At 44.9% G+C, this 27,805-nt stretch overlaps 4 protein-coding genes across 9 annotated transcripts in view; 1 reads left to right on the forward strand and 3 right to left on the reverse strand.

The window, feature by feature from the left end:
- Window positions 1-3,212: 3,212 nt before the first annotated feature.
- NT5C3B (5'-nucleotidase, cytosolic IIIB) lies at window positions 3,213-7,988 on the reverse strand. Its single transcript, XM_064495709.1, is given in 6 exon segments — window positions 3,213-3,393; window positions 3,396-3,546; window positions 4,403-4,459; window positions 4,462-4,567; window positions 6,174-6,259; window positions 7,781-7,988. Coding segments are annotated over 6 exon segments (690 nt in total). The 5' UTR covers window positions 7,955-7,988; the 3' UTR covers window positions 3,213-3,277.
- Window positions 7,989-9,282: 1,294 nt separating this feature from the next.
- Window positions 9,283-14,466, forward strand: KLHL10 (kelch like family member 10). Its single transcript, XM_010981764.3, has 5 exons — window positions 9,283-9,611; window positions 11,394-11,883; window positions 12,613-13,230; window positions 13,692-13,841; window positions 14,055-14,466. Exons 1-5 carry the CDS (start codon window positions 9,418-9,420, stop codon window positions 14,427-14,429), a joined length of 1,827 nt encoding a protein of 608 aa, XP_010980066.1. The 5' UTR covers window positions 9,283-9,417; the 3' UTR covers window positions 14,430-14,466.
- Window positions 14,467-14,634: 168 nt separating this feature from the next.
- KLHL11 (kelch like family member 11) lies at window positions 14,635-24,701 on the reverse strand. Its single transcript, XM_010981765.3, has 2 exons — window positions 24,118-24,701; window positions 14,635-20,156 (listed from the first exon to the last, which is right to left on the reverse strand). Exons 1-2 carry the CDS (start codon window positions 24,660-24,662, stop codon window positions 18,575-18,577), a joined length of 2,127 nt encoding a protein of 708 aa, XP_010980067.2. The 5' UTR covers window positions 24,663-24,701; the 3' UTR covers window positions 14,635-18,574.
- A 1,005-nt stretch (window positions 24,702-25,706) lies between these two features.
- The window catches only part of ACLY (ATP citrate lyase), a 39,830-nt gene continuing 37,731 nt past the window's right edge, over window positions 25,707-27,805 (reverse strand). For all 6 annotated transcript variants that reach the window (XM_010981768.3, XM_010981767.3, XM_010981766.3 and 3 more), the window contains 3 exons: window positions 27,428-27,510; window positions 27,063-27,139; window positions 25,707-26,658 (listed from right to left, as the gene is read on the reverse strand). In XM_010981768.3, coding sequence (XP_010980070.2) covers window positions 26,564-26,658; window positions 27,063-27,139; window positions 27,428-27,510 — 255 coding nt within the window. In that variant the 3' untranslated portion in view covers window positions 25,707-26,563. The remainder of the gene's footprint in view (window positions 26,659-27,062; window positions 27,140-27,427; window positions 27,511-27,805) is intronic.

Genomic DNA, 27,805 nt, shown 5'->3' on the forward strand with positions numbered 1-27,805 from the left:
TTGATCCCTCAGTTATATTGAGAACTCATCTTTACCCTCTGGATTTCTATATATAGCACCCAATTTATGCCCAACCCAAAGCTAAGTACTGTGGGAGCCACAGAAGTATGGCATTGTCTCCAGAAAATGACAGTGATAGGTGGGAAGAAAGGGAATACACCTTAACAAGGAGGTGATGTGTAATTGAGTATTAAAAGAGATACAGAGAGGTGCTGTAATTAACCAGAACCTGGAATCACTGGGGTGTGGAGGTCAGGGGAAACTGCACGGATAAGCTAAAACTTTAGCTGGGATTTAAAAGACTGGCTGTGATTTGTTAGAGTAAAAATAGGGAGTACAGTCTAGGGAAAGATGTGGTTGCAGGAATCATCAGGATTTAATAGATCAATCTAGCTGTAAAGAATTGGGTTAGGCAGCAATGAAAGATATGCTTATGAAAGACCTTGACTGTCACAAATGGGGGTTTGAAAAATATGCTATAAGATACAGGGAGCCATTGAAAATTTTCAGGGAAAAGAGATAAGTGATTAAAATAAGAAGCTTATTTTAGATTCCAGATGTAATGTGATCTAGAGAGGAAAGTTTGATCCAGGGAGACCAAATAGAATGCTGTAGCAAAATCTAGGAGGAAAGTGAGAATGGGCTGAATTGGAGTGGTTGTGACAGGAGCAGAAGAGAAATCCTGAGAGCACTACAAAGGAAAAACCGACAAGATTTAGTAACTGTCTAGAGTTGGTGGGGTGGGGGGAGGTGTACAGGAAAGAGAAAAATCAAATATGTTGATGAGGAGAATGATGGTGGTACAACAGGTCGAAATACAGTTGGGAAGGAGAGCTTGGACCCTGGGAAAAAGCCTGACTCTGGTTGGATCTCCACCCTGACCTAATAAAGGTCATGTCACTAAAGGTGTGTCATAAATAAAGGATGGGGCGTGAAGCAGGGGAGGGGCGCACATGTAGCCAGGCTGCCATATCGCTTGGGTTTCCATTCAGCGTGCCTGGCCAGTGTCCCACTGGCCTGGGTCACTATGCCCAAATTGTCTTTGGATCATGTTTCCACATGTTTTTTTTTTTTTTTTTTTTTTGCTGCGGCTCTTTGCTTGGCAACCACTCTGGCTTCTGGCCCAGGGAGTTCAGCCCCTGGAATGGTCCCTGGACTCTATCCAGCTGACCTCCAACTCAGAGCTGGGGGACTTTAATTACTCCTTTAATTCCTTCTCTACAGCCTCATCAGGAGTTGACTGAGACTTTGCTTCCATACCCAGACAGGAATACAGATGGAGAGCTGCCCACTGGGCCGTATCAGTTTGCTGTTCCACGTCAAGATGGGAATGACACGCTAACCCAGCATCAAAAGCTCCCAGAGGAGGTTCCAGTGGTAGGCTGGGGTTGGAATTAGGTCCCAGCTCTGTCTCCTCAACCCAAAGGTAGTAACATTAAAGCTGCAGACGTAGATCAAGCTGAAGATCACCAGTCATCTCTACGAGGTAAGAGTTCAAAACTCAGGCTGCCGTAACGCTTGGGTTTCCACTCAGCGTGCCTGGCCAGTGAGGGTCGCTGTGCCCAAATCATGTGCAGATCATGTACACATGCTTTTGGTTCCCATGACCCCTCTTTTGTGTGGCAACCATTGTGGCTGCTCTTCCAGGCAGTTCAGCTCCCGGAACGGTCCCTGGACTCTGTCCCACTGACCTCTGACTCCCCTGGGCTGAGTGAGACTTGTCTTTTGCAATCCTCTAATCTCTCACCTGAATCTCCCCATGCGCTTATCAAGGGGTGCGAAAACCTGCGACCCCACTGAGGAGTCTTCTCCAATCCAACAGGAGTTCCCAGCCCCACTCCTGGAACACATTAGGGACAAAACAACATTCTCTAGCCCAGCAGGAGGCCCCAGCTAGCCTTCAGAGCCACCTCAGGAGGTTGTAGCACAATCTCCAGTGCATCGTGAGTTGACAGTTCCAGCTCTCAAGCTGAAGCTCAGCATTCAAACTCGTCACAGTTAAACCTTTCAATCTGGGCCTCACCATAACTCCAGCAGCTACGATGGAGGGTGAACGTCCTACAGCCCTGAAGCAGACATGTGGGAGAACCCCGCTCAGCCTCTGGGGCCACCTGAGGAGGCTGTAGTACAGCCTTCATGGGTTCAGGCTGTGGCAGCTCCAAGTCCAGTTCAGGGTTCTAACTCAGGATCCAACAGTGCCCAGCAGAGTCGGGGCTGAGGCTTCAGGGCTGCAGCACTCTGGCAAGCTAGGGGGTGGGGCCGCGGAGGGGCGGGATGGCTGAGACGCCAATGAGCAGGGGCACAGCAGCCCTCTAATCCCACAGAGACTGGCCTTGAGACCACCCTGCTTCAGAGCCCTCCCCTTTCCCAGCCCAATCCCCATGCCACACTGACCCTAGCCTTCAGCCTGCATTGCCACTAATGGCCTGTCCCTTCCATTTCCCACCTGTGACCTGGCCCCAGCCCTACCCCCACCCCTCACCAACGGTCTTGCGTAAATGCAGCCTCACCCTGCCTGGGGAGGAGAGCCCGAGGGTCCCCCAAATGCCCTGCCTTCTGCCTTGCCTGCGGTTGACCACTTGGGGCTGGAGAGGAGGGCATCAAGCTGTGACACCCCCCAGGAGGAGTTGAAGGTTACCGGGACCTGCCCTTTGGAGATACAGATGGCCATGGGCAGAGGCTGCCGCAATTAACCGTTGTGTCAGTGTGAAAAGGAGTCCCAAGGATTAGAAACAAAAAAACCAGAGGTCACCTCTAATCTTTCTTGACTGAACTTTTACAAGGCTTCACTCAGCACCTGCTGACTGCAGGCGAGGCCTGGTGGCCCTCTAGTTTGACGCCACGCTGTGCCCCTTTATGACTACTTTTCACCCCGTCAACCTCTGGTCTGTTCTTGTGTTTTTCTTCTCTAAATTATAAACCTACATCCCAAACATCTATTATCTCCCACCTCAATCATGCCCTACAGGTACGATTTAAGAGGACTGGTAATCAGCCCAGCCACTTCCTAAACTATGTCACCTTGGGCAAGGTACTTAACCCCCGTCTCAGTATCCTCATTTGTAAACTGGGTATAACAGTCACAACCTCAGAGTACAACTGTACTGATTAACTGGCTAATGCGACTGGTGTACAGAGAGCACTCAGGAAGTGTGGGCTATGATGAAGTCCCTCTGACCTTCGGGTCATGCCACGTGCCGCACACGCAGCTGTAGCCACTGTATCTCTTGTGTTTCCTCTGAGACTATGGCTGTGTCTAACCTCTACTTCTAATACTTCACACAGTGTCCAGCACACAGAAGGCGTTCAATAAGCTATTAACAGGAACTGATGGAGAAGCCGGCCCTGAAGAGCCCTGGTCATTTAGGAAGCCAGTCTTGAGAATGTTCTCAGGAACCCGTCAGCCATAGTGCAGTCCTCCATGGAGTCTCCCAGCAGGAGGATGTTGCTTTTGCCCTGCAGCTGCTGGAAGTAGCTGGAGTTCTCGCACACAGGGCTGTTCTTGTATGTGTGCATGAGCTGGCCCTTGAATACCCCTAGGAAACCCTAAATCATCAAGACAAGGGACAGACAGAAGGGCTATAAGGATCCATCTGGGGCCAGTTTCCCACTGTCTCTGCCACAGAGGAAAGGGAATCCAGAAAGCCATAGATAGTGCCAGAACTTCATTGCAGTCAAAACTCAGGATCAGCAAGCGAGGGCTCGTGGGCTAGATTTAGCCTGTTGGTAAATTATGTTTTACTGGAATACAGCCAGGCCCATTTGTATACATCTTGTCTATGGTGCCTTTTGTGTGCGACAGGGTTGAGTAGTTGTGACAGAGATTGTACTGCCCACAAAGCCTGAGATCTTTACTACCTGGCCTTTACAGAAGAAGTTTACACCCCCTGGTTTAAACTAACAGGGACCATCAAATATTGTCAGTCACCTCCTCTGGCGGAGGCACATGGCCTGTGATGCAAGCACTGCTCCAGCTCACCTCAGCTGTGGGCCACACCCTAACCACGGGTCCAAGGGATGAAAATTCCAGCCATTGGTTTTAAGGGGAAGAAGTCAGAAGATGGGCAAGTCAGAGCAGCCCACCTCTAGCTCCAGAAAAACAAGTCCAAGCCAAGCCCTTGAGTACCTCGGATGGCACATGATCCACGACAGTGACATGGAGCCTGGGTGACCCCTAAACTAGGTCCTCCCTGGCAGAGAGCTGACTGTTGTCCAAACACCCAAAAGTGGGTCCTTCAAAAGTAACTGTCTTTAGATGGCATTAATTAATAAATCACTGTCCAGGAGGAAAGAAGCCAGACTGCCTTCCCCTCCCCCACCAGGGTTCATGTTTAGGGAGAAGCCCCCCAGCTGGCGGTCCCCACCCCTCTCCCAGGCCCTGCCCAAATGAGATTTGACTCACGTTTTCATCAAGCTCCATGCAGTTAGCCACAATGTGGATGCTGGGGTGAAACACTTTTTCATCTGCTGGATAATTTCTTCCACGGTATCTCCAATGCCCGTGGAGAAGATGAAGAGCGGAATGCTGTTCTGGAAGAGGGTGTTGAAGAACATCTTGTACCCATTCCTGAAAAGAGATCAATGGGTTCTGAAATAGCACTGCCTCTGCTACTGTTCTTTATTTTCTACTTGGGTTACTTTAAAAAAAATTTTTTTAAACATTTTAAATTGAGGTACAAAACACATACAGTAAATGGTTAAAGTGCACTAATTTTACAAGTTCAGCTTAATTAATATTTACATATGTATACCCCCAAGTAATTACTAACCAGATCAATGTTCCTTAGTGTCCCTTCCCAGTCAAAGCCATTTTGACTTCACATCACCATTGATCAGCTTTCCCTGTCCCTGAACTTCATATAAATGAGCCCCTATTTTTTTGTTTGTTTGTTCCTGGATTATTTTGCCTTAGGAAATACAACCAGGCAGCTGTCCTGGGGCAGCTCTGCAGAGGAATACCCCAAACCGCCCCGGGCACTTACTGGGTCTGCACGTGTCTCTACTCCCCTGGCTTTCCGTGAGCTAGCGTCTTTCCCCAATCAGGACACAATCCTTGAGGGCAGGGACCCGTGTTGACTCCTTCTAAGTGCCCTCAACCCTCCTCCAGTAAAGAATGCTCCAGCAGAGAGAGCTGCGCTGTGAAGGCTACGGATGATCAAGGGTCCCAGGCTGGCCAGCTCGTGTCTGGGTAAAGAATGCCAGTCACCATGGGGACTTGGAAAGTCTTTTTACCATTGGGAACAAGGAGCTAGATACTGTTTGTTCTAGGAGATGGAGCCCTGGTCATATTCGCACCATACCCACTACTGGCAGACTCCTTCTGAGGAAACATTCAGGGGTAGACAATCCCCTGGCTGTGCCCAGAGAGGAAAAAGAAGACCTTCTCCACGTCAGCTGCTCACGGTGCCATGTCTCTTCTGACTCTTCCAGCAACAAACTCCACTCCACTCCTTCCCAGCCTTCTCTTCTGTGAGCAAACCCATTCCAAACAGTCTGGCAGAAATGTTTTCCAGAGCAGGCAGCTCACCTGAGTGTTGCATCGGACTCTCACCACCGGGGCTCTCTGAAAGCCCTGGACCTTCTGCTGCCATAGGAGAGCATGCAGTTTGGTCCACCCGGAAACAGACGCCCCACAAACCCCCCAATTCAAACCACTAAGTCAAGTGTCCTCTCCCATCTCAGGGCTGTGTCCCCTCTGGAAGTTCTGATGGCAGAGGAGGCCTCTTTTCCCTCAGAGCCACTTCCTGAAGAACCCTGGCTGTCCTTAAAGGAAGAGGGTGAGACAGCAACACAGCACAGTAGAGACGAGAGCTGGCGAGATGACACTGAGGTCAAAGCTCTCCTGAGTCCCTTCCTCTGTGACCCCACTCTCTGGAGAACTGGGGCTTTGCCCAGTGACACTGGCTTCCTTAGGAGGGTTATCGCCCCAAAGCACTTAATACCCCAAACCAAAGGGCTTCTAACTCATTCCAAAGATTCTCCGTAAGCCCCCTACTGTAGCCACAGCCACAAGTAACGCTGGCTGTGTCTGGTCAGTTAGCTCTAACACCTGGGCTTGTGGCTTTCGGTAAGGTACAGGAGCTTGCTCCTCAACAAAGCTCAGGAAAAACAGACCCTCTCCCAGACCAACCCACTGTGAAAGCCAGCGGCGTTTCACCACCACCATCACTTACCATTCCACCATGTGGGGCAAATTCTCTTTGATGGTCCAGTGTGGGTCAATCTCAACTGGGTAATAGTGGTGAAGGAGTGCTTTGAGCTGCGACATTCAAAATGAAGAGAAAAGCCAGTAGTCCACATCAGGTTTTCCCCAGCAGAGGCTTACTGTGCAGTGTGAGAAAAAAAATCACACCTAGATGTGACTTCATGTAATGGAGTGACTGGATCTGCACAGCTGAACTTCCCTCTGCACTCACCCTGAGAGAGTGAGGTCCAAGCATCAACCATATAAAGAGCTTTTGCTCTCAGATGAGAGGTTATTAGGATTTTGCTGCTGTGGCTGTTACAAATTAGGTCAGCATCACATCAGCACTTAACCAAGAAGAACTGATTTAATATTGTATTTCCCCAAATAGGTACACTTCCTCAGGTGGTAGGTAAGATAACTTTGGAGGGGGGGAAATGGATAAAAACACTTTTCATTTGAGTAATTTTGGATTCATTTCAATGTTAGAAAAAGAAGGAAAACTAACATATCAAACTCATGCTTTCATAAAAGATTGTTTCTTTTTCAAGTTAATTACATTCAGGTCTTTAAAAGCAGGGCAATTTACACAGATATGGCAGAAATCACGCAAGTGAAACTGGAAGGCTGTAGTTTGGGACGCAGCATGTTAGGGGGTAACTGTCACACTGCCAACGTCAGGTGGACCACCTTCACGGGGAGCATCTATGTACCTTCTCTGGTTAAAGGTCACCTTCCACATGCCAGGAACTTCCACACTCTAGGGAAGCCACTACAGGGATCACGTGTCACACGGGATGGGTCAGTAACAATACCCAATAAAAATGGGAATTGATTAAGTAAAGAATTCTAATTTTAATATATGCATGGTCTCAAAATATGAGAGCAAATGGAATCCCCAATCATCAGTCCAAAAGAGGGTTAAATACCAAGCTTGTCGAAGACAGAAAATTCCTTAAATGTGTTAAGATTCTCAATGTTTTCTTGTGTGAGAATTTTTCTAAAAATATGAGAATTCAACAAGAATATAACTGTTGAAAAAGGAAAAGAAAGAATTCTTACATAAATTTTGCCTTTATTAATTTCTTCAGGAACCCATCAGCACCAAGAATCTTAGTTTTCCCTAGCTTCTTTATCCTAGACAGAGCATTCAAACCTACTGTCTTATTTGTGGACGCAGCTTTCTGGAGGTTGCTAAAATCAGGGATGGGAGAAACCAAAAAAAGTGACTTGCCAAAGGTACTCAGTTACTGGAGAGGGAACCTACTTTAAGCTAAAAGTGGCATCCCCTGGTGGGAGGGAAATAGTTCAGTGGGAGAGCACCTGCTTAGCATGGACCAAGTCCTGGGTTCAATCCCCACTAACTCCACTTAAAAAAAAAGTGTTTAAAAAAAAAAAAAAAGGGCATCTCCAGAGAGACAGGCTTTAGAAATATAAGAGCCTCCCCAGCCATCCCCCAACCCCACCCGGCCGCCCCCACCTTGCCCCCGGCGGTACTTGTAAGCGGTCTCCCCCACCCCTGCGGAGGGCGCCCACAATCTCCTGCACCAGCCCGGGCTGCCGCATCAGGACCGTTGCCTTCATCAAGGTGCTCACCTGTCCCGAGACCCGAGAGAACGGCTGACCTCGGCACGGCGCTGAGCCCATGGGGAGCCTACTGGCCGCGGTGACGCGGCGGGACCCGGGTGGCCCGCTGTGGGTCTCGGAGAGCCGGAGGCTCGGGACCCGCCCTACGCCGGTCCCCTTCTTTCGCCTCGCCTCCTCCGTCATGGCGCTCAAACGCTGGTCTGAGGCGTTGGGCCAACGGCCGCCTCGCGGCCGTACTGCACAGGCGTCGCCTCCCGCCTGGGCGGGGGTGGGCGTGCCGGGGGGGGGTGGGCGTGCCGGGGGTGGGCCCGCGGGCTGCAGGCCCGCCTACCCGCAGAGCCGCCAGAGGCAGGCGGCCTCGCGCGGTTGGCGCGGCGCGCTAGGTGAAAACCCTGTTGGAGGGCCCTATGTTGAGGATGGAAAGGGTCCCAAGAGGTTGGGGTTCCGTGGTTGCCACTCTTTCTAGAGCAAAAATCCTAGCCAGAGCGGTCATTTCCAGGCTTACAGTTTGCATAACAAAAGAGCTGCATGATGGGAGGGGACGTGAAAGAGCCATAAAGGGAGTTCTGTTGGACGTCCAGAAAGTGCTTCCTTCACCGGGCCCACTCCTCATCACAGAAGAAAATGAGAGGGCAGGAAAGTCATGGACAGCTGGGCCAGAAGGAAAGCCAATCAGCCTTAACTTCTCCCTGCTACCTCCTCTGACTTGACTTCCTTGAACTCAGTGTTTGGGGAGCCAGGTGCCGGGCTGTGGAAGAAGGTGAATGGATGCTACAGAGATGCGGAACTGAGCACCTGAAGTGGGCAACAGGAACTAGAGTAAATCAAAACTCATATTGTTACTGAGTCCAAACTCGTTCTGCTAGCTTCACCACAGGCCAATAAATCGGGAGACGAGGTGTTGGGGCAAGGAATAGGACTTCATTCAGAAAGCCGGCAAACTAATGTCTTGGAGAACCGTCATCCTCCAATCAGAATACAGGGTCCTTTTATACAGAAAAACAAGGGAGAGGATGTGGTTGGTTGTTGCAAAATTCTTGCTGCAGGAATTCTTTGTTTCTGCAGCTGTCCACGTAGGCCAGGTCATGGTACTCCTGCAAAACTTCCAACAAAACAGAGGTTATTTTCTATTCTGCAACTTATCTTTATATAAGTGCAGAAGTGTTAATATCCTCAGAGCCTTGAGAGAAGGTTCTTCTGTTTACCAGACAGGCTAAAGGCAATATTCATTTACAAAAGGTTGCACAGCTGGCAAGAATAAGCCTAGAAAATGGCACAGTGGTTAGAGCTAAAGGAACAGATCCAATATAGAGTCAGATTTGTTTCCCTGTATTGTAGTATGTGGTGTTGGTGGTCACAGTCCTGCTACTGGTTGCAGAAGGTGTGGGGTGGTCTTCAGCCTGAGGTGGTGTGTTGGGGGAGGGGAGAAAGAAGGAGGACAGGGACAGGAGAGAGTTCCAGAGCCTGAGAGCACAATCCTGAGAGTGATCTCACTGCAGGCCCAGGATTCTGGAACTTTGGCTGCCTGACAGGCCCTATATGAAAGATGTAGTAGGGAAAAGGAGTGACAGCTGGCTAAAGGGGCCCCCCACAACACTCCCCGACACCCTAGGAGAGTAGCCTCTCCCCACTGGTCCCAGGGTGCCATGGAGATGGAGAGCGCCGCGGCCTCCACACGTTTCCACCAGCCTCACATGGAAAGGAAGATGAGTGCGATGACTTGTGAGATATTCAACGAGCTTAGGCTGGAGGGCAAGCTCTGTGACGTGGTCATCAAGGTCAATGGCTTTGAGTTCAATGCCCACAAGAACATCCTCTGTAGCTGCAGTTCCTACTTTAGGTATAACAGGGTTGCTGAACTAAGCCAATGGGGGAACTGGGCTCATTCTGAGCCCTTTTGATTCATTTTATGTTTCCTACACTGTTATCTTAAGCTTAGGGACAATGTCAAAGCCCTGGGCTCCTGTAGGCTGGCTCTTTTGTCTTCTGTAGAGGTACAGCCTGTGCCAAAGCTTCTCTCTCTCTGGTTTTCAACTGGATTTCAATCAACTATTGGTGGGCCGGGTGCTTTTTCTCTTTGACTTTCATATAAACCAAACTTTGGGAAGGGTGGACACCTGTACTGGATTTCCTACTTAAACCTAGATGACAGTTCCACTTCAGCCACTCCTTAAGTCCCTGTCTGAGACTATCTTAAACAGAGTGATAAATTAACAAGGATTGAGAGGATGGGAAGGGGGATGAGAGGAAAGAACAAAGGAAGTATTTATTAGAAGAAAAAGGGAGTTTGAGCCCAAATCATTGGAACCTAGGAAGTTAAGAGCTATTTTGTTCATGAGCTGAAAATGTTTGAGTACTCAGTTCCAATGAAGATATGATAAATGCATCCCACCTGTTGCTAAAAATTCTCTTTCAACTATCCCTAGAGCACGGTATACAAAAAGAAAAAATGACTACTTTAAGCTTTGCAGGCCATATAGTCTCTGTTGCGACAACTTCACTCTACCTTCGTAGTGGGAAGGCAGCCATGGACAATGCTAAATGAAAGGGCATGGCTGTGTGCCAATAAAATTACTTATGGACTCTGACATTTGAATTTATTGTAATTTCCAGGTGTCACAAAATCTTTTGATTTTTCCCTCCCTTTAAGAAATGTAAAAACCTTTCTTAGCTCATGGGCAGTATAAAAACGAGGTAGGCTGAATTTGGCCCAGGGGCTGTAAGTTTGCAGACCTCTTCTCTAGAGAATTTGGTCTCAGAGCCCATAATCCCTTAAACCTCCTAGAAAAAATGAAGCAAAAAATATATTAGGCCAGGGACTGTCTCGTGTGACACCTAGAAAAGTACCTAGCTCCATAGCAGAGCCCAATAGGTAGCTGTGGGGCAAAGCCAGCAGGATTGGAACAAAGCGAGAAAGCCAGAAGGAATATGGTCAGAGAGGTATTCCTGGTCCAGATCTCAGAGGACTTTTGTAGTCCCTGGTAAGGACTTTGTATTTTACTCTGAGGAACGAGGGAAGTCAGTGGAAGGTTCTGAGTAGCCGAGGAGCATAAACTCATAAGGCTCACTCTGGTGGCTGGGAGAAGACTATAAACTCTGGAGGTGTCAAAGGCAGAAGCAGGGAGATCAGTTAGGAGGTGACACCCAGTAATCTAGGCAAGAGATGGTGGTGGCCTGCACCAAGAAGGTAGCAATATGAGGTGAGAAGTGATCAGGCTCTGGATGTGTGCTGACTGAATACACTTGTTTAAAAAGTGTATTTGCTCAAGTTTAATTTCCTTAAGCAAAGTAGCATTTGGTGGGCAATGGGCTGAGACAGATGAGACCTGGGTCTTACTCCAGCTGTGGGTTCCAATTTCTCCATCCAGAAAATGGGGAAAAGGCCTACTTATCATGAAGATAGGAATAAAAATGACAAAAGTCAAAGTTCTTGGAAAGGTTCTCTTGCCCACTGTATAAAGCCAGCCCTCCCCCTCCCCTTCCTCACACCAGTTTATTTCCAGTGTATTCACTGTGTGCTATTTGGAAAATGGCCAAACTGTCTGCAACAAGAAAATGGGGGACAGCGTGGCAAACTGGAGAGAAATGTTTCAGTGACTGCTCACTTTTTTCTTTTTTCCAGAGCTTTGTTTACAAGTGGCTGGAACAACACTGAAAAGAAGGTATACAACATCCCTGGCATTTCCCCCGACATGATGAAGTTAATTATTGAATATGCGTACACCCGGACCGTCCCCATCACACCTGACAACGTGGAGAAGCTGCTGGCTGCTGCAGACCAATTTAACATCATGGGTATTGTCAGGGGTTGCTGTGAGTTCCTCAAGTCGGAGCTGTGTTTGGATAATTGTATCGGCATCTGCAAGTTCACAGACTACTACTACTGCCCTGAGCTGAGGCAGAAGGCCTACATGTTCATACTGCACAACTTTGAGGAGATGGTGAAGGTCTCAGCAGAGTTTTTAGAGCTCTCAGTCACTGAACTTAAGGATATCATTGAGAAAGATGAGCTCAACGTCAAACAAGAAGATGCTGTATTTGAGGCCATTTTAAAATGGATTTCTCATGACCCCCAAAATAGGAAGCAGCATATTTCAGTTTTGCTTCCCAAGGTCATTTAGTCATTTTTTTGTGGGACGCTTAATTGTTCACTTTTGATTCATTTATCCCAGAGGGATTGTCCCAAGAGCCAGACTCAGATGTTCTGACAGATTCCAGGGCTGTAGTTACACGTCCATACACTTAGATATGTACACATAGAGAAGGCGTCTCCTGCTATTCTCTGGAATTTTGCAATTTTCTTTGCCCCTGCATAGCTAGTTCCTTCTACCCTAGTTGTATTCTCTTTGACTAAAATTCTTCCTGGTAGTGGGGGAAGGAGAGGGCAGGCCTTCAAAGGAATTTTAGTCTTCCTTTTACCCTTCCCCTTCTGTGGGTTTCCCTAACTGAGACAGGGGTTGGACTAGAAACCAGACTATGAGTTTTGCACTCAATTGTAGCCATTTGGTGCCAATTCATGTTATTTCGCATACAGAGACATAGGTATCCAACCTCTGAATGATGACCACAGCTTTTTCTGGTCTAATAATCCAGTCCAGTGGCCAAGGAATGGCCTAGCTCTGTGACCATTTGAGATAGCTTCTATTAGCTCATTCTCAGCATCCAAATGTATACCACCTCCAAAAAATAAATATTTCAACTGTGAGTTGTAAATTTACAAAAACAAAACAAAACATGACCCTACTGCAATTCAGAGGCAGACAGTAAAACTGTGGTCTTAAGGACATGGATTTTCCAGAACCCTCACCTCATCTGAATGACTTTCTCTATTTCCTTCTTAGGTTCGCCTGGCCCTAATGCATGCTGAATACTTCATGAACAATGTTAAGATGAATGACTATGTCAAAGACAGTGAGGAATGCAAACCAGTCATCATTAATGCCCTGAAGGCCATGTATGACCTAAACATGAACGGACCTTCAAATTCTGACTTCACCAACCCACTCACCAGGCCCCGCCTGCCCTACGCCATCCTATTTGCAATTGGTGGCTGGAGTGGTGGGAGCCCCACCAATGCCATTGAGGCATATGATGCTCGGGCAGACAGATGGGTGAATGTCACTTGTGAGGAAGAGAGTCCCCGTGCCTACCATGGGGCAGCCTATCTGAAAGGCTATGTTTATATCATTGGGGGGTTCGATAGCGTAGACTATTTCAATAGTGTTAAGCGTTTTGACCCAGTCAAGAAAACTTGGCACCAGGTGGCCCCGATGCACTCCAGACGTTGCTATGTCAGCGTGACAGTCCTCAGCAATTTTATTTACGCCATGGGAGGATTTGATGGCTACGTGCGTCTCAACACTGCTGAACGTTATGAGCCAGAGACCAATCAATGGACACTCATTGCTCCCATGCACGAACAGAGGAGTGATGCAAGTGCCACAACACTCTATGGAAAGGTAAGATGCCGGATGGCAAGGGAAGCAGCTTTAGGGAATGTGAAAGCAAACAGGCCCAGAAATAATGGTTTTTAGGGGTGGATGGAAAACAGAAATGGCAGTATCTACTCTGTAATACTAACTCCTCCATCGAATGACTAAGTGGCCCTTTGTAACTATCTTTTGTGATTCTTACTTATTTTTTGGTGGGGGGAGGTAATTAGGTTTACTTATTTATTTATAACAGAGGTACTGGGGATTGAACCCAGGACCTCGTGCATGCTGAGCACATACCCTACCAATGAGCTACACCCTCCCCGCTTTCTGTGATTTTACTTACTAAAAAGCAATGCTTGTACATGAGGAAAAAAGAAACTCAGATTGCAGACGCAACAGAAACGTCCCTCACCTTACTACCGCATTCATACCCTTTCTACTCCCCAGGAGTAAGTTTTAATAATCTTGGAACTCTCTTCACACAGGTCTACATATGTGGTGGGTTTAATGGAAATGAATGCCTGTTTACAGCAGAAGTGTACAACACTGAGAGTAATCAGTGGACAGTCATAGCACCCATGAGAAGCAGGAGGAGTGGAATAGGCGTAATTGCTTATGGAGAACACGTATATGCAGTGAGTCTTTGTACAACAAAAATAATAGCCCTAGATTTTCTATTAGCAAAGAAGTTTACAATTACCATTGGTAATAATTTGAAAGCTTTTCTCCCATGGAAGATAGTGGAAAAGGGAGGTATGAAATCACTAGTTTCCCTGCCCCCCAAAGAGGGCATCCTCAGTGAACAGAAGTGATGGTTAACAGCCAGCCGTTTCCTCTGCTGTCCACAGGTAGGCGGCTTTGACGGAGCTAACCGACTTAGGAGTGCAGAAGCCTATAGCCCAGTGGCTAACACTTGGCGCACGATCCCCACTATGTTTAATCCTCGTAGCAATTTTGGCATCGAGGTGGTAGACGACCTCTTGTTTGTGGTGGGTGGCTTTAATGGCTTTACCACCACCTTTAACGTTGAGTGCTATGATGAAAAGACCGACGAGTGGTATGATGCTCATGACATGAGCATATACCGAAGTGCTCTAAGCTGCTGTGTGGTACCAGGGCTGGCCAACGTTGGGGAATACGCAGCTAGACGGGACAACTTCACAGGATTAGCACTGCGAGATGAAGTAAAGTACTCCGCTTCGACAAGTACCCTACCTGTATGAGCCTCTTCATTTAGCTAATAAAAAGTCTAAGCAATAAGAATTAATTCTTTTTTTAAATAAATGCAGTGTTTAAACTTGTAAGAGTACTGGAAAATGTTCAACTTAAGGGAGCCAAGGGTTGGATGACTGAAGGGAGTGAGATGGGAGGAAGAAAGCAATTATATTCAATGATGCATAGTTTAAAAAGGAAAAATCACAGTGCAAATCAGTTCTAAAGAAATACATTTATTTAAAACTTACATTGAGACGATTAGTAGCTTTAACACAGAACAAGACAGCTTTAGGAACATAAAGCAAGCTATTTTACAACGTAATGTCTCAAAGTGTCCTAAATTCTACATCTCCTCTGACTTAAAGGGAGAGCATCAAGTTACACTTGTAGTAGAGTAGGGGCTCAATACTGCTAGTCCAGAAAACTGACTGTATGAACTTGAACTAAATATTTATTTTACAAGTAACTCAATGAGCCATAGTACATGGATCATCAGATCTTCAACCATGTAGTGAGCACTACTTTTCACGAGTGCATTATGCAGGAGGATCGAGCTAACAAGTGCTCTATCATATGTGCTTCACTGTCAGATATTTGCAGTAATGGTCATAGAGAGTAAGACAAAAGTCCTACAAAGGTAATCAACAAAGAGCAGTTATTTGGCTATCTGATTAAATTCCTTGAAGCAGAATGACTACTATATTACGTTACTGTTATTGTAGTACATCACTCGACTATGAGCTGTTTTATTTCCAATGACCAAAACATGTTATAATGTAAGCATTAAAACAAAAATAAAAATGGACTATTCTCAAGAAAGTAACAAACTGGAGTGATGAACTGTGCCAAAATGTTTAACAGCTAAGAAAGGAGAGTCTGAATTGTTTCTCAAATATTCTACAGTTGAATGGCAACCTATAAAACACCCCATTTTTCTAGTGTAGGCAGAGAACTTGCTTCACAATTCTACATATTTGGAAAAGACATGAAATGTGGCTGATATACCCTTTTTATTTAAGCTTAATTTGAGACAAGTACAAAAAACATCCTTTTGGTTATGCTTGATTGGGCCAAGTAACTAAAATGTATAATTTATCCTACCTGTCTACCTGGAGTATAGTGTAGTGTAGAATTATGAAGCAGAGAATGAAGTACTTAAACATACCACATGCTATGCTAGTCAAGAAATATAGAGGAAAAAAGTGTGCCCTAGAGACTGCCTTACCAACAGCCTGAAGAGTTTAACACACAAAAGCACACCAATCTTCCATAAACACTATCTTTCCAGCTTCAAACATAAAAAAAGATTTCAAAATATTTTTGGTCCCAGAAATACTATACAGATCCAAGCGATCAAGACGAAACCAGTATCAGTGAATTTTGAGATTTTTTTTTTAGCAGTACAGTTTAGAATTGGCACAGCAAAAGCAAAGTTGGGTATCAAGATACACAAGACCAATCATGCAAACAACTGCAAGTGAGATGTATCACTTAAACACTAAGCTCATGACTGACATTCTCAATATATACACTGATTTTTTTTTTAAACTGTCGTGGGGTAGGTATAGTTAAAGGATATCCATTCTAAGATATAAGCAGCCTCACTCAAAGTTATGTATAGTTATTACTTTTTGGTATAATCAATTCCTCTTTTCCTTCTACAAAACAAAAACAAAAGCAAAAAAAATAGGTTTCCTTGAATACACATTAAGCTGTCTTTTTAAAGCTATATTTTTAACTGTTCCAATTACCAAACACAATCTTTAAGTTTCCATCAGAAAGGAAATTTATTTCCCAGAGAGCCGTTTTAGGCTGGTCATCATAATCAGAACCTTTCCAAATGCTCTGGGAAGTTATTTCCAGTTGAGAATTTCAGAATGTCAGCCTTGAACAGATTTAAGCAAATCTGGTTTCTTTCCTTATTAACAAGTTAGTTAGGATATTCCAGAAACACAAGTTATTGATGTGAAATCACACATGTAAATTCAAATATTGAAATTAGGAATTCAGTAGTCAGGAACCCTGCACACATCATCATGCAAGGAAGGACTTACCCTTTCTTTTCAGCCATGGCCTAGGCTGCCTGCTGAGTTAAAAAACAACAGTTTCAATCATGTTTTCAAAACCAGATTATACCTAAATCTTACGAGTTATGACTTCTGCCACATCATGTGAAAAAAAGACAACCCTACAAATAACTTAGTAATGACTATCTCAGAAGACAACTCTGAGACAAAAAAAAAAAGTCAATCGAAAACCTTACAACACACCCTTCTGGAGAGAAACTGGCACCACAATGAGCGACTAAATTATTTCAGCACCACCAAGAAAGGAAGTTTGCTAGTGTAGTCTTTCAGAGAGAACTGAGAACTTCATTCAATGAACTTTTCTGTCTTACTTGCATAGACCTCTCACAACTAAGAATTAGCACTTCTCAAAAGCTAATGGCTTTTATTAAAATAACTACAAATACATGGAAATTAAGAAAACGGTAGATGTAGCATAGGACAATATATCCTCATACAGAAGTAGACTTGCCCAACCCTATCCTGGCCTAAATTAAAATGGTTTGAAAGCAGATTTCCAACACATTTATTGAAAAACTTTGTCCTAGGCAGGGACACCAATTTAGCAATTTCAGATAAGTTCTTAGTATAGATTCCAAGGGCTAAACATTAATAGCCTAATAGCATACTGAGCACCAGAACTCCTGGTTGTGCCTTTTCCTTTTGATGTTTGATCCAACTTATAAGATTAACTACAATGGACTAGGGAAAAAACAAAACAAAACCATTGCACTTGGAATTCAACTTCTAGAATTGTATTCCAGAGTGCCTAAGAAGGTAGACATTCTGAAAGAAACAAGAGAAGTATACTGGACCCAAACCGTCAGAGCAGGAGTCTGTTATGTTAAGTGAGTGCTAAAAGTCAACCCAAGTGCTAATTTGCACAAAGCTTGGGAGCAGGTAAGGGGAGCAGAAGAATGCATAAAAATAAATAAAAGATAACCATAGTGATAAATTTTTAAGAGCCATAATTATGCACCCAAATGTGGTATTCTAGACTCACGCAAAGTTCCAATGAAAGTCTAGGGCAACTGGATAAAACATAATAATCTGGGCTGAGAAATAATAAGGCTTCTCTTTAGCAACATTTCTCTAAATTGTTACTTTCTTCCCATTTTGAAAAAAGTTTTAGAAAGGAATGATGAGGATTCCATACAATATGCATTAGAGCAAAATTTAAAACTGAAGGCATTGAGTGTCGATTGTCACAGGCATTATTTACACTAACTTATCCTCAAATAAGCTCGCAACTCCTGAAAAAGTGTCTTTAAATTGTTCAATGCCTTTGATTTCTTATTCTCGACTAATAATACTTTTCTTCCTAGAAAAACAAATTCCACAGGTATAACTTCCTCTGTATTCAATCCATCAACTAAAGATCAATACTTTTGCCAACCACCATTATCTCAGAGTGATGGCTTGAAGTATTTTATAACACAGTTGCTAAAGAAATTAAAAACACTCAAAAAATGCATGACCCAATCACAAATTTCTCATCAATCATCTCTTCAAGAAATAACAAAATAGCATCTCTAGATAAATAAAACAAACTATCAATGCAAACATTCTGAAACCATCTTGCTGAAATATTGTGCTTTTTTCCCTTCAAATTTCAATCTCACTATTGCACACACCTCCTGCAGATGAGGGCTTAATGCATAAATTCTGATCTTGTCAAAACTAACCATTCAGGAAAAAATGAAGATTATCAAAATAAAATGTGCAAATAAAACTGGTGCTTAAAGCATGTTCAAAACATAAATCCCTAAGACAAAGGAGTTATAAACTGTTGGCAGAAAAACAGCCAAGTAACTACACCTGGTTTTTCAACTTCTCTTTAATAAGATCTTATTTAGCTAGCACATACACACAAACCAAAGACGGATCAAGACTGCAAACCAACAACAATTACCACATATTGAATTGATTTTCCCATTCTTCAGTTTTTAAAGAGACTTCCTTTATACGGGGTGATAATCGGTTCATGTAGAAAATAAGTTATCGACGTAATTTTTCATGTAACAGTCTGGGTATCTTCAGCCTCATGAAACAGGTATAACTGTTTTAAGCTGCATGTATTAGAGAACCTAGCATTCTATCTGAGAGCTTGGCACTCGCCGCATGTTTAGGGCATGCCGATGTATTTCCTGCATCTGTCTGATCCGGTCCTTCTGCCACATTAAGTTTTGAGGCATAGGGTATCTCTGAGTGCCATGCAAGTACCGGTATGGGATTCTCACGTGGCAAGCAGTGGCTCTACAACGAGGCTGTGGCATGGGAGGAAGAAGCATCCACCTCTTTCTCTCAGCACAGTATCGGTAGGCTTCTTTCCGATACTGTTTGTCAATATCATCACTGTTTTTCCAGCCCCCAATAATGAAAACATCATCTTTGTAATAGCAAATGGCTGCTCCTTCGATGCTTAGGACTTCTGGAGGTAAGCTTTCAAGGATCTCATCGGAAACTTGGCTGGCAATTTTTCTTACTGCCTCTTCATTTTCTATCGAATAACTCTTGGGACAGCATGAGGCTGTCTGGTAAAAGTTTGAATTGACCACGGACATTTGGAAAAAGCAGTAATTGTCAATAAGTGGCAAAGATTCCACATCTTGCCACTGTCGAGTCTCTGTATCATAGCAAGTAATGACAGCCTTTAATCCATCTTCAGTGTCCCGGTCCACAGGAGTGCGGGCAGCAATGTACACAAACCGGTCTTCAATAGCTAGTGCTTTAACATCTCGAAGAATCTTTGGTGCCGATTCCAAGTTGTGCCATTTATCAAGCTCGGGATTATAAACAGTCACATCTTTAAAACCAGGACTAAAGTTGCCATGTCCTCCAATGCTGTAGAGCTTCCCTTTGACTTCTGTCAGCCCAAAAGAATGCTTCCTTGTCATCAGACTACAAACATGTTCCCACGTATTCAAATTTGGGTTATATCTTTCCACAGTTTTAGCAAATCCTGGTTCCATTGACCCAGCAACATACACATAGGATTCTGTTACTGCAACAGCATGTCCATCAAGGTGATTATGAATATGGGGTAGGTTTACCCATCTGTCCTCATCGACAAAATATCCCACACATTCACTTAAATAGTCTCCTCCTTCTGACACGCCTCCTATAACCATGATCACATCCATGTTCTGCCCATAGCGAGGTAACAAAGAAACATGAGAAGCAGGATGCTGGAACGTGCCAGACTGTATATTCTCAGCTCTCAGAGCATGCCTCTCCACTGCATCGGCCACTAACTTGACACAAACTTCATTATTGGCCACCAGCCTCTCTGGTTTGACATGACGAGTAAGGTAAGTAGGTTTCATCTGGGACAATCGGAGCAATTTAAAAAGTTCTTCAAAGTATCTCTCTCTCTCTTCAGCATTTCTCTGAACCCACTTTAAAACTGTTTCAAACAGAACCTCTTCAGAGTCAACCGTAATCTCCAAGTCTGACAGCCAGTCTCGAATGAGGTGGAAAGGTAAAGTATAAAATTCCTCATCCTGAATTACTTTGTGGAAATTTCTCCGTATCATATCTGCAGCTTTCAGAGCAAGTTGGCTCAGGGTATACATGTGAGCTAAGCTATGGATGGCCACACAATTAGAGAGATGAAGTTTTTTCTTGAGAAATTCTCCACAAAATTCTTTTAAACGAATTAATAGGAACCTAAAATCAAGAAAAAGAAAAGGGATTAATTTTCAGATGTGCATATTTTATGTGGTTACATGCTGAGAGTATCTGAATTATACAGATGGAAATGGTAATAAGCTTCATCTCACGTCATGTACACCACCTGAAAAAAAAGTGTGAATCCAAGTTAAAAAGGATTGTGCTGAAAAGTATGTTTAAAAGCATATATAAAATCATCTTTATATATTTTAATTATACATTTTATATATTTTAATTATTTCCATTATACAGTCTATATGTAATTATATGTTAAACTAAATACATACAATACATACAAAATGGAGTTTTTAGTTACATAAGGCTTTTCAGAATATATCCTTTAACAAAGTACAGTAGTCCCATATTTTATTTCCACTTTAATTTACCCTTGGCAAAGGCAAATCTCAATCCAAACTTCTCTCTGCCATCCTGCCCTAATCCCTTGCCAGCAACCAGCCTCTTCTTCAATCAGGCTGGTCTCAGTGAAAAGACTTTTTAAAGCATCAATACATGGTATAGGAACTATGACTCCTGGGAGGCTGTTTGATCAGATCTCAAAGGGAATGGCAGTGCAGGCTTTGTGTCAGAGGTTTTAATCTTCTCTTCCCGAAAACTTTCTCCCAGAGTAGCCCAGAGCTGGGGGCAGGCGTAGTGCTCAGGGGCTTTGACCTAAACTGGGTTCTTCTCATTGAAGCAGGGTGGCAAGGCTAAGTCAAACATCTGAAGAAGCCAGGAAATAAAATAACAACAGAAAACATGTGTAGGATGGTCCATGTTAAAAAAGAAAGTGGTTTGCCATGTAGCTGACTAGAAATTGCCTGCCCACATATAGTTAATCTGGCAGAATTCAGCCCTTGAGGGTGACCAATTTGAGACCATTGCTTTAAAGAGAGTTTAAGTCCCCAGAACTGAGAACATTAAACAATGTAAGAATGATTTCATCAGTCCAGTCTCCTCTCACTACAGTAAACATTTGCTATTATGATTACTGTGCTTACTATGACAAAAGGGTGAATTTCAAGGCTGGCTCCCTTCACTCTCTTCAGGGAACATACCATCTCAGACAAAGACAAGATAGAGTGAAAGCTCTGGCAGCTCTTGAACACGTCTGGGTGCTGGGTCACTCATTCTTGGGCTGCCCCACCCCCTCCTCGGAGCTCCTATTTTGGGCAGGAACTACAGGTAACCCAACACATATTCTCTTGAACAGGTGTTTGGAAACATTTCTCTGAAAATAATAGCTATCGTATACTAGGCATGTGCCATGTGACAGGCATCATTGCTGGGCACTTTCTATTATTTCTTTAGTGCCCTGCTAGGTGGGCATGATCAACAGATAGAGGATATGGCGGGAGGTGGGGCAGTAGGTAGGGAGAGGAATCCTGCCTTGGAGCTGATGGGTGAGACTGGACGTGATGGGTGCAGTGCCTAACATGAGGCAGCTGCTCAGCAACTGACATACGGAGAGAAGTTAGAGTTTTAAGTAAAATGGGGTGTTCTCTCCTCTCCTTCACCCCAACTCCCCAATAAAGCAGGGGCAAGTCTGGAAGAACACAAGCTCACATGACAGAGCAGATGCAGCTTGAGTGAGTGCAATGACCCTTCTCTATCCATTTTCATTCAACAAATTTCCCTCTCTCAGACCTGTATCTACCTGCCACACCCCACCTTCTAATAGATGACCCAGCCTCATGCTTTGAGAAAACAGAAGCAATCAGGCAGAAACTTCATTTTCCTGCCATCCAATCTGCCTGCAGCTGTACCCTATACTCTGCCTTCCCAGTCTAACCTCTCTCTTTTTAATATAGATTCTATCCCTTTCTTGGTTTCAAGGGCTTTGGTCCTGTAACATCAATTTTTTCTCATTCACTGATGCATTTTTCATCAACACGTAAACATGCTCCAGTTTCTCCTATCTGGAGGATGGGGTGGGGAAGAGACCTCCTTGGACTCCTCCCCAAACATGTCTATGTGCATCATTTTTCTGATGCTCTTTACAGCCAGACCTAAATGGCTCTTGTCAATGCCATCAAGAACCTCTATTATCACTGAATCCATTGACCACTTATGGATGACAGAGTTGACACGACTGGCTCCTCTCTCCTTGAAGCTTTTTCTAGGCTTCCATGGGATCAGTCTCCTCTGCTGGTTCCTCTGTAACATTCTGGAGAACCCTAGGGCTCAGTCCTGCTTCTTCTCTTTTCTATCTACACTCTTTTCCTAAATAATTTCATCCATTCCCGTGGCTTTAATTACCACCTAACCTGCTAATTTCCTTCCAGTCTCTAGCTCCCCATGCTGTTCTGTCCAACTGCCTACTAAGATATCTCCTGGACCAAAAAACCAAACTCCTGATCCTCCTCTCAAATGCTTTCCTGCAGTCTTCTATATCTTAATGAACAATGAACAACTCCATCTTTCCAACTGCTTGGGTCAAAAAACTGGCAGTCTTTTCTCTCACACCCCACATCAAATCCATCAGCAAATCCATCTCCTCTACCTTCAAAACAGATCTAAAATTGATGCACTTTGCCATCACCTTTACGTCTCTCTCCTCAATCCAAGCCTCCACCACCACTGCAGCAATGTCCTGAACTAGTCTCTGCTTCTGCCCTTGCAGCCCCTTCCTCACCAGCCCATCCTTTTTCTCAACACAGAATTCTCCAAATTAGACTGCATCATTCCTCTACCCCAAACTTTCCCATCTCATTCAGAGTTAGAGCTCAAGTCCTTCCACAGGCCGACAAGGCCCTGGGGGATCTGGATCCATCCCCAGGTCTCTCCGACTCCTCTTACCCTGCATCCTTTGATCCAACCACACTGGCCTCCTGCTATCCTCTAATATCCAGACCAGCTCCACCTCACAGTCTTTGCACCTGTGTCCCCTAAAGGAAACACCCTTTACCTCACCTCCTTCGGTTCTTTGCAAAATATCTTCTTCCTCACGAGGTTTTCTCTATCCATCCAATTAAAAAAAGAACAGCTCCTCTACACCCATTTTCTGTATATCCTACCATGCTTTATTTTTCAGCTAATGCCATCATATCCAACACACTATCTTACTTATTTATTGTCCATCCACCAATGCAAGCACACGAGGAAAGGGACTTTTATCTATTTTGTCCACTGCTGAATCCCCCGCAGCTTAGAACCCAGTGTCTGATCTGATGTGTAACAGGCACTTAATAAGTATTTGTTCAAAAAACGAATCTGTAACTTAATACTGCCTAAACAGACTCCTCCCCATTTCCAAAGTGCATTCACCTGCCTCCTAACCAGTCCCGGGAGCATCCACCCCTGCTCTCTACAATCCATCTTCCACAGTAGCAGAATCATCTTTTAAAATATTTAAATCAGATCATTTCATTACCCGGCTTCCCATCATCCACTAAAATCCAAACTCCTTTTTCCAACGCATTTCACACACTCTTCTCCCCTTCACCTACTAGATACAGGTTCACTAAATTTTCCTTTTTCAGTTCTTGTCTAAGCCAAACAGCATCCTGCCTGAGGGCCTCTGCGCTAGTTGCCAGGAATGGTCATTCCCCATCTTTGCATGGCCAGTTCTCCTTGGCTGTTTGGAGATCGGTTTAAATGTCACCTCCTCATAAAGGTCTTTCCTCTAAGCAATCACTATCCTTTCATCTTTTTAATGTCAACACAGCATTTATTACATGCAGACTTTTTCATTGCCTTTGTCCCTCCACCTGGAATCTGAGCTCCCTTCTTAAGAGCGGGGTGACCTAGATGGACTGGCTGGCTGCCTCCTCAGTGCCCAGAGCAGTGGTCTCCCCACAGCACACAGCAGGCTCTCAGTAAATATCAAACGAATGCACTTCGTCAGGGCTACTCGAGCCCCCCCCCCTCCCCGGGCACTGCCCTCTCCGCCTTCCGCGGCCTCCCTGTACGCGGCCGGCGTTCGGCGAGCATCTTAACTTCCCCGCCCTCCGCCGCCTACCTGTCGGCCAACTCCAGCACTTCGTGCACACTGCCCGTGCTGACGCGGATGCGCCCGGTGTACATGTATTCGATAACGGCTTCCACCGTGTCGGGTTCGGGCCCGGGCTCGGAGCTCCACTTGCGCATCTCCACCCGGCCCGAGCGGGACTCGGAGAACTGGCCCGAGAGCAGGGGCGTAAAGTACTCGGTGGCGGCCGCCAGCACCGAGCGGTGGGCCCGGAACTCGCGGCCTCCCGCACCGCCGAAGCACAAGGTAATGTCGCAGAAGAGGCCCTGGCGCCGTTGCTCGTTCTGCCGCCACGACAGCTCCGAGCAGTGAGAACTACATTCGAAATCCTCGGCCTCCGGGCCCGGATCGCCGCCGCTCGCCTCCATTGCAGACAAGCCCGGCCCATGCCCGAAGTCCACCGTGCCACTGCCTCTGACTTCGGCGGCCAGCCCAGCTGAGCCGGCGGCGGCCGTCTCCATGCTCTCCATCTCCAGCACCTGAAGAGACGCAGCAGCAGCCGCCGCCGCCGCCGCCGCCACTGCCGCCGCCGCCATCTTGACGCTGCCGCGCTCGACTCCGCAGTCTCGTAACGGTCTGGCGGTTCGGGTGCGACACCGTGGGATTCTGGGAATAAATAGTGAGCTCCGGGCGGAGCCGGCCGGCCGGCCGGCCGCTGGGTCTGCGCACGCGCTGCCCCGCGCCCGCCCTAATGCGCTGGTCTTTGGTAAGGTTCAACGTTACCGCTCCCCAGTTACGATCACCTCCTCCGGAGGCCAGCCATCCGCATGCCTGCGGGAGGTTCACTGTTTCCTCCCCCTTAGAGAGTAGCATGCTCTTCCTGGTCGTTTTATAAAATAAAAACCACCTTAGACCATCACCCATGGTTAGTGTCTTCGGTGGCAACATTGGATTTTTATTTAAATGTTTAGAATGGCTTTGGAGTAAAACTTGAAAAAGAGAGACTGAGCCCCAGCTAAGAGGATGAGGGTGAACAAATTACTATCTCTGAACTGATTTATCTCCTAAAAACGGGATACTCTCTACATTGGAAGATCGCTGTGAGAAATAAGATGCTTGTCAAGTGTTTTACTGTGTTTGGTCCATAGTTACTGTACACACATACTTGGTAAAAAGATGAATAAAAACTTGTTTGGGGTTTTAAGCAAAGGAGTGACTCAATTAGATGCCTGTTTTAAAATACCGCTGGCGGCTACATGGAGAATGGACTGTTAAGGGGACAAAAGTGGAACTAGGGGCACTAAGTTGGCAGGCCAGGTATGGATAGATCAGAGGGCTAAAATTAAAGGATAAATCCACAGGACTTGCAACCAGATAGAGAAGTGAAGAAAAGGATGCCTCCTGGGCTTTTGATTTGAGTATCAAGGTAAAACTTTGGTTCCCATTCACTGAGATATGGGAAGTGCAGATTTAGGGCAGAAGATAGTGGGTTTTGTTTTGTTTTGTTTTTATTTTTTGAAGATAGTGTTTTTTTAAGAGGTGGATGAACATTTAAAAAACCACATGTAGTAAAACTATTAGAAAATATAGTTCAAAGGGATGCAGATAAAAGGAAATGGATGACATGAGACAGCAGTATGTCTTCATTGTTACTATATAGTTTATTTAAACCAAACTATGATAATACAGAGGAGCAACTGAGGTGGCAGCTGCCCAGAACCTTTCTGGATTACAGATGCAAACTGGCTGGAAAAGAGTCAGTAATAAACAGACAAGTCAGCTGCATAAATAGAGACCGTAACACACAAGACATTTCACAGCTTTTTACTTTGCGCTTCCATTTTAAACATATGTATGTTACAACTTTACATGTTAAATTACTGCTCCACATATTTTGTAACAATGGTAAGGATGCAGATGGTCCCATCCCCCTAACATAAGCAGACATTGGTCTGCAACATGGAACATTTCAGGGGGATACCAAACAAACTCAACGCACAATATACAAAAAGATCCTAAAAAAAAAAATCAGATTAATACAATGCTCTTCAGGTTATATGAGGAAGAAAAGGGAAATGGAAAAACAAGATATTAGGGTCCTTTAAATGGAGAGTATCTTGAAGTCTTAAAAGTGTCATCCCCTTCTTCCCAGGGAAAAACATTTTTTTTTTTAACTAATGGAAAAAAGAAAGCAGTATCATAAAGCCCTACAAGGAGGAAAAACACTTTGGACTGCACTTAGATGCTTCCATATAATAAATACAGTGGGTAGCAGAGCAAACGTCACAAGTATTGGCTGGGTTCTTATTTCTATGCTTATAAAAAAAAATATTAAGCTTCTTTGTGTAGACTGAATGGTGTTAGCCTGCGGGTGTTAGTTTTCGGTGCCTGTTTACATTCTGTCCTTTAAGGAAGCTCCAGTGCCAGCTGTCTGCGGCTGTCTCCCCGGGGGAGGAGTTCTCATCTTCTCGTTACTGTGATAGGGTTCCTGGCTCCATTACATGCTCATGTGTTCCGGGAGAACATATGAAATATCATCCCATGGGTGACGATACAGCCCCTGCTTCAGCCTCTTCTGATCGAGATAGTGGCCTAAAATGCAGCAAATGCAGCTTTTTGTTAAGAGTTGGTGAGTTTGTTAAGTTTTGGTCAGGGGAGGAGATAAGGAAGGGAAATCCTACTAATACAAAAAGAAAGGAGGAAGTACACCCAGCTCCAGCCCACAAGTAGATGCCAGTCTTGGTAAAACAGCAACTATTTGACTTCATTCTGTTCTCCAAGGCTAGCAATCAAACTCATTTCCAAGAACAAAGGAACAAAGATAAAAATAAAGGGGAAGTTGAAGTATGAGAGGAAGGATTAGGAACAATGATTAAGACAACGTGACATCTCTTTGATAGAAACTGGCCACGTAGGTAGCTGGTATATCTGAACTGTGGGATAAAATAAAACAAAACCAAAACCCAAAAAACAAAGACCCCTTACTACCAACTCACCAATGAAGCCCATACTCCTTCCCAGCACAAAGATGCCATTGAGGGCTCCAATGTCAATATATTCATCAGCTTCCTCCCTGCAACACACAATTCACTTGTAGTTTTTAAATGGCTCACATGACTGCCCTCCTCCCACAGACAGTACAGTTTTCTGCCCAGGAACGAGGAGCTGGCTCTCTCTGGATTCAAAGTAGAAAAGAGAGGTGTTCTGGTTGGTAGGAGGAGAGGCCATTCTTGTTTTCTTCTCTATACTTCTCCACATTTTCTAAATCCTCTAAAAGGAGCATGTATTGCTTTTAGAGTTGGGAGGAAACAGAAAGAAGAATCAGCAAATGTTAGGAAGAAGAAAACCACTGCAAGCTCACCGAGTAAAGGACCCGCAGTTTCTGAGCATGTCTACAAACGCAACTCCAATTAAACCGTCTACATTCAGGATAAGATTCGGTTTCTGGGAAGGCAAAAAATTCAAAGCATTTATCATTATTACTCATTTTTTTCTCTCGTAATTTTCCACTGTTACTACTACAACTATTACTGTGAACTCCTGACCACCATTTACAAACCTCCCACCAAAATATCCCCGCTGATTAGGAGAGCCTATGTCTTACTTAATTCCCAGCGTCTAGCAAAGGACCCAGCCCCACGTTAACACTTAGTATATGTCAGTCGAACTTAAAGCAACTGAAACAACATTTCCCAGAAAACCAGGTTTGATTTTAGCTACACGGTCAAAATGTAACCTG

This window comes from Camelus dromedarius, chromosome 16 (assembly GCF_036321535.1).
Source record: "Camelus dromedarius isolate mCamDro1 chromosome 16, mCamDro1.pat, whole genome shotgun sequence".
Lineage (NCBI taxonomy): Eukaryota > Metazoa > Chordata > Mammalia > Artiodactyla > Camelidae > Camelus > Camelus dromedarius.

Excerpts from the sequence above, each read along its gene's own strand:
- KLHL10 (XM_010981764.3), top strand. The coding sequence starts at position 9,418 with ATGGAGATGGAGAGCGCCGCGGCCTCCACACGTTTCCACCAGCCTCAC. Across the intron at positions 13,231-13,691 it reads CCACAACACTCTATGGAAAG|GTCTACATATGTGGTGGGTT; the intron begins GTAAGATGCCGG and ends CTCTTCACACAG. Across the intron at positions 13,842-14,054 it reads ATGGAGAACACGTATATGCA|GTAGGCGGCTTTGACGGAGC; the intron begins GTGAGTCTTTGT and ends TGCTGTCCACAG.
- KLHL11 (XM_010981765.3), bottom strand. The coding sequence starts at position 24,662 with ATGGCGGCGGCGGCAGTGGCGGCGGCGGCGGCGGCGGCTGCTGCTGCG. Across the intron at positions 20,157-24,117 it reads GTGCTGGAGTTGGCCGACAG|GTTCCTATTAATTCGTTTAA; the intron begins GTAGGCGGCGGA and ends TCTTGATTTTAG.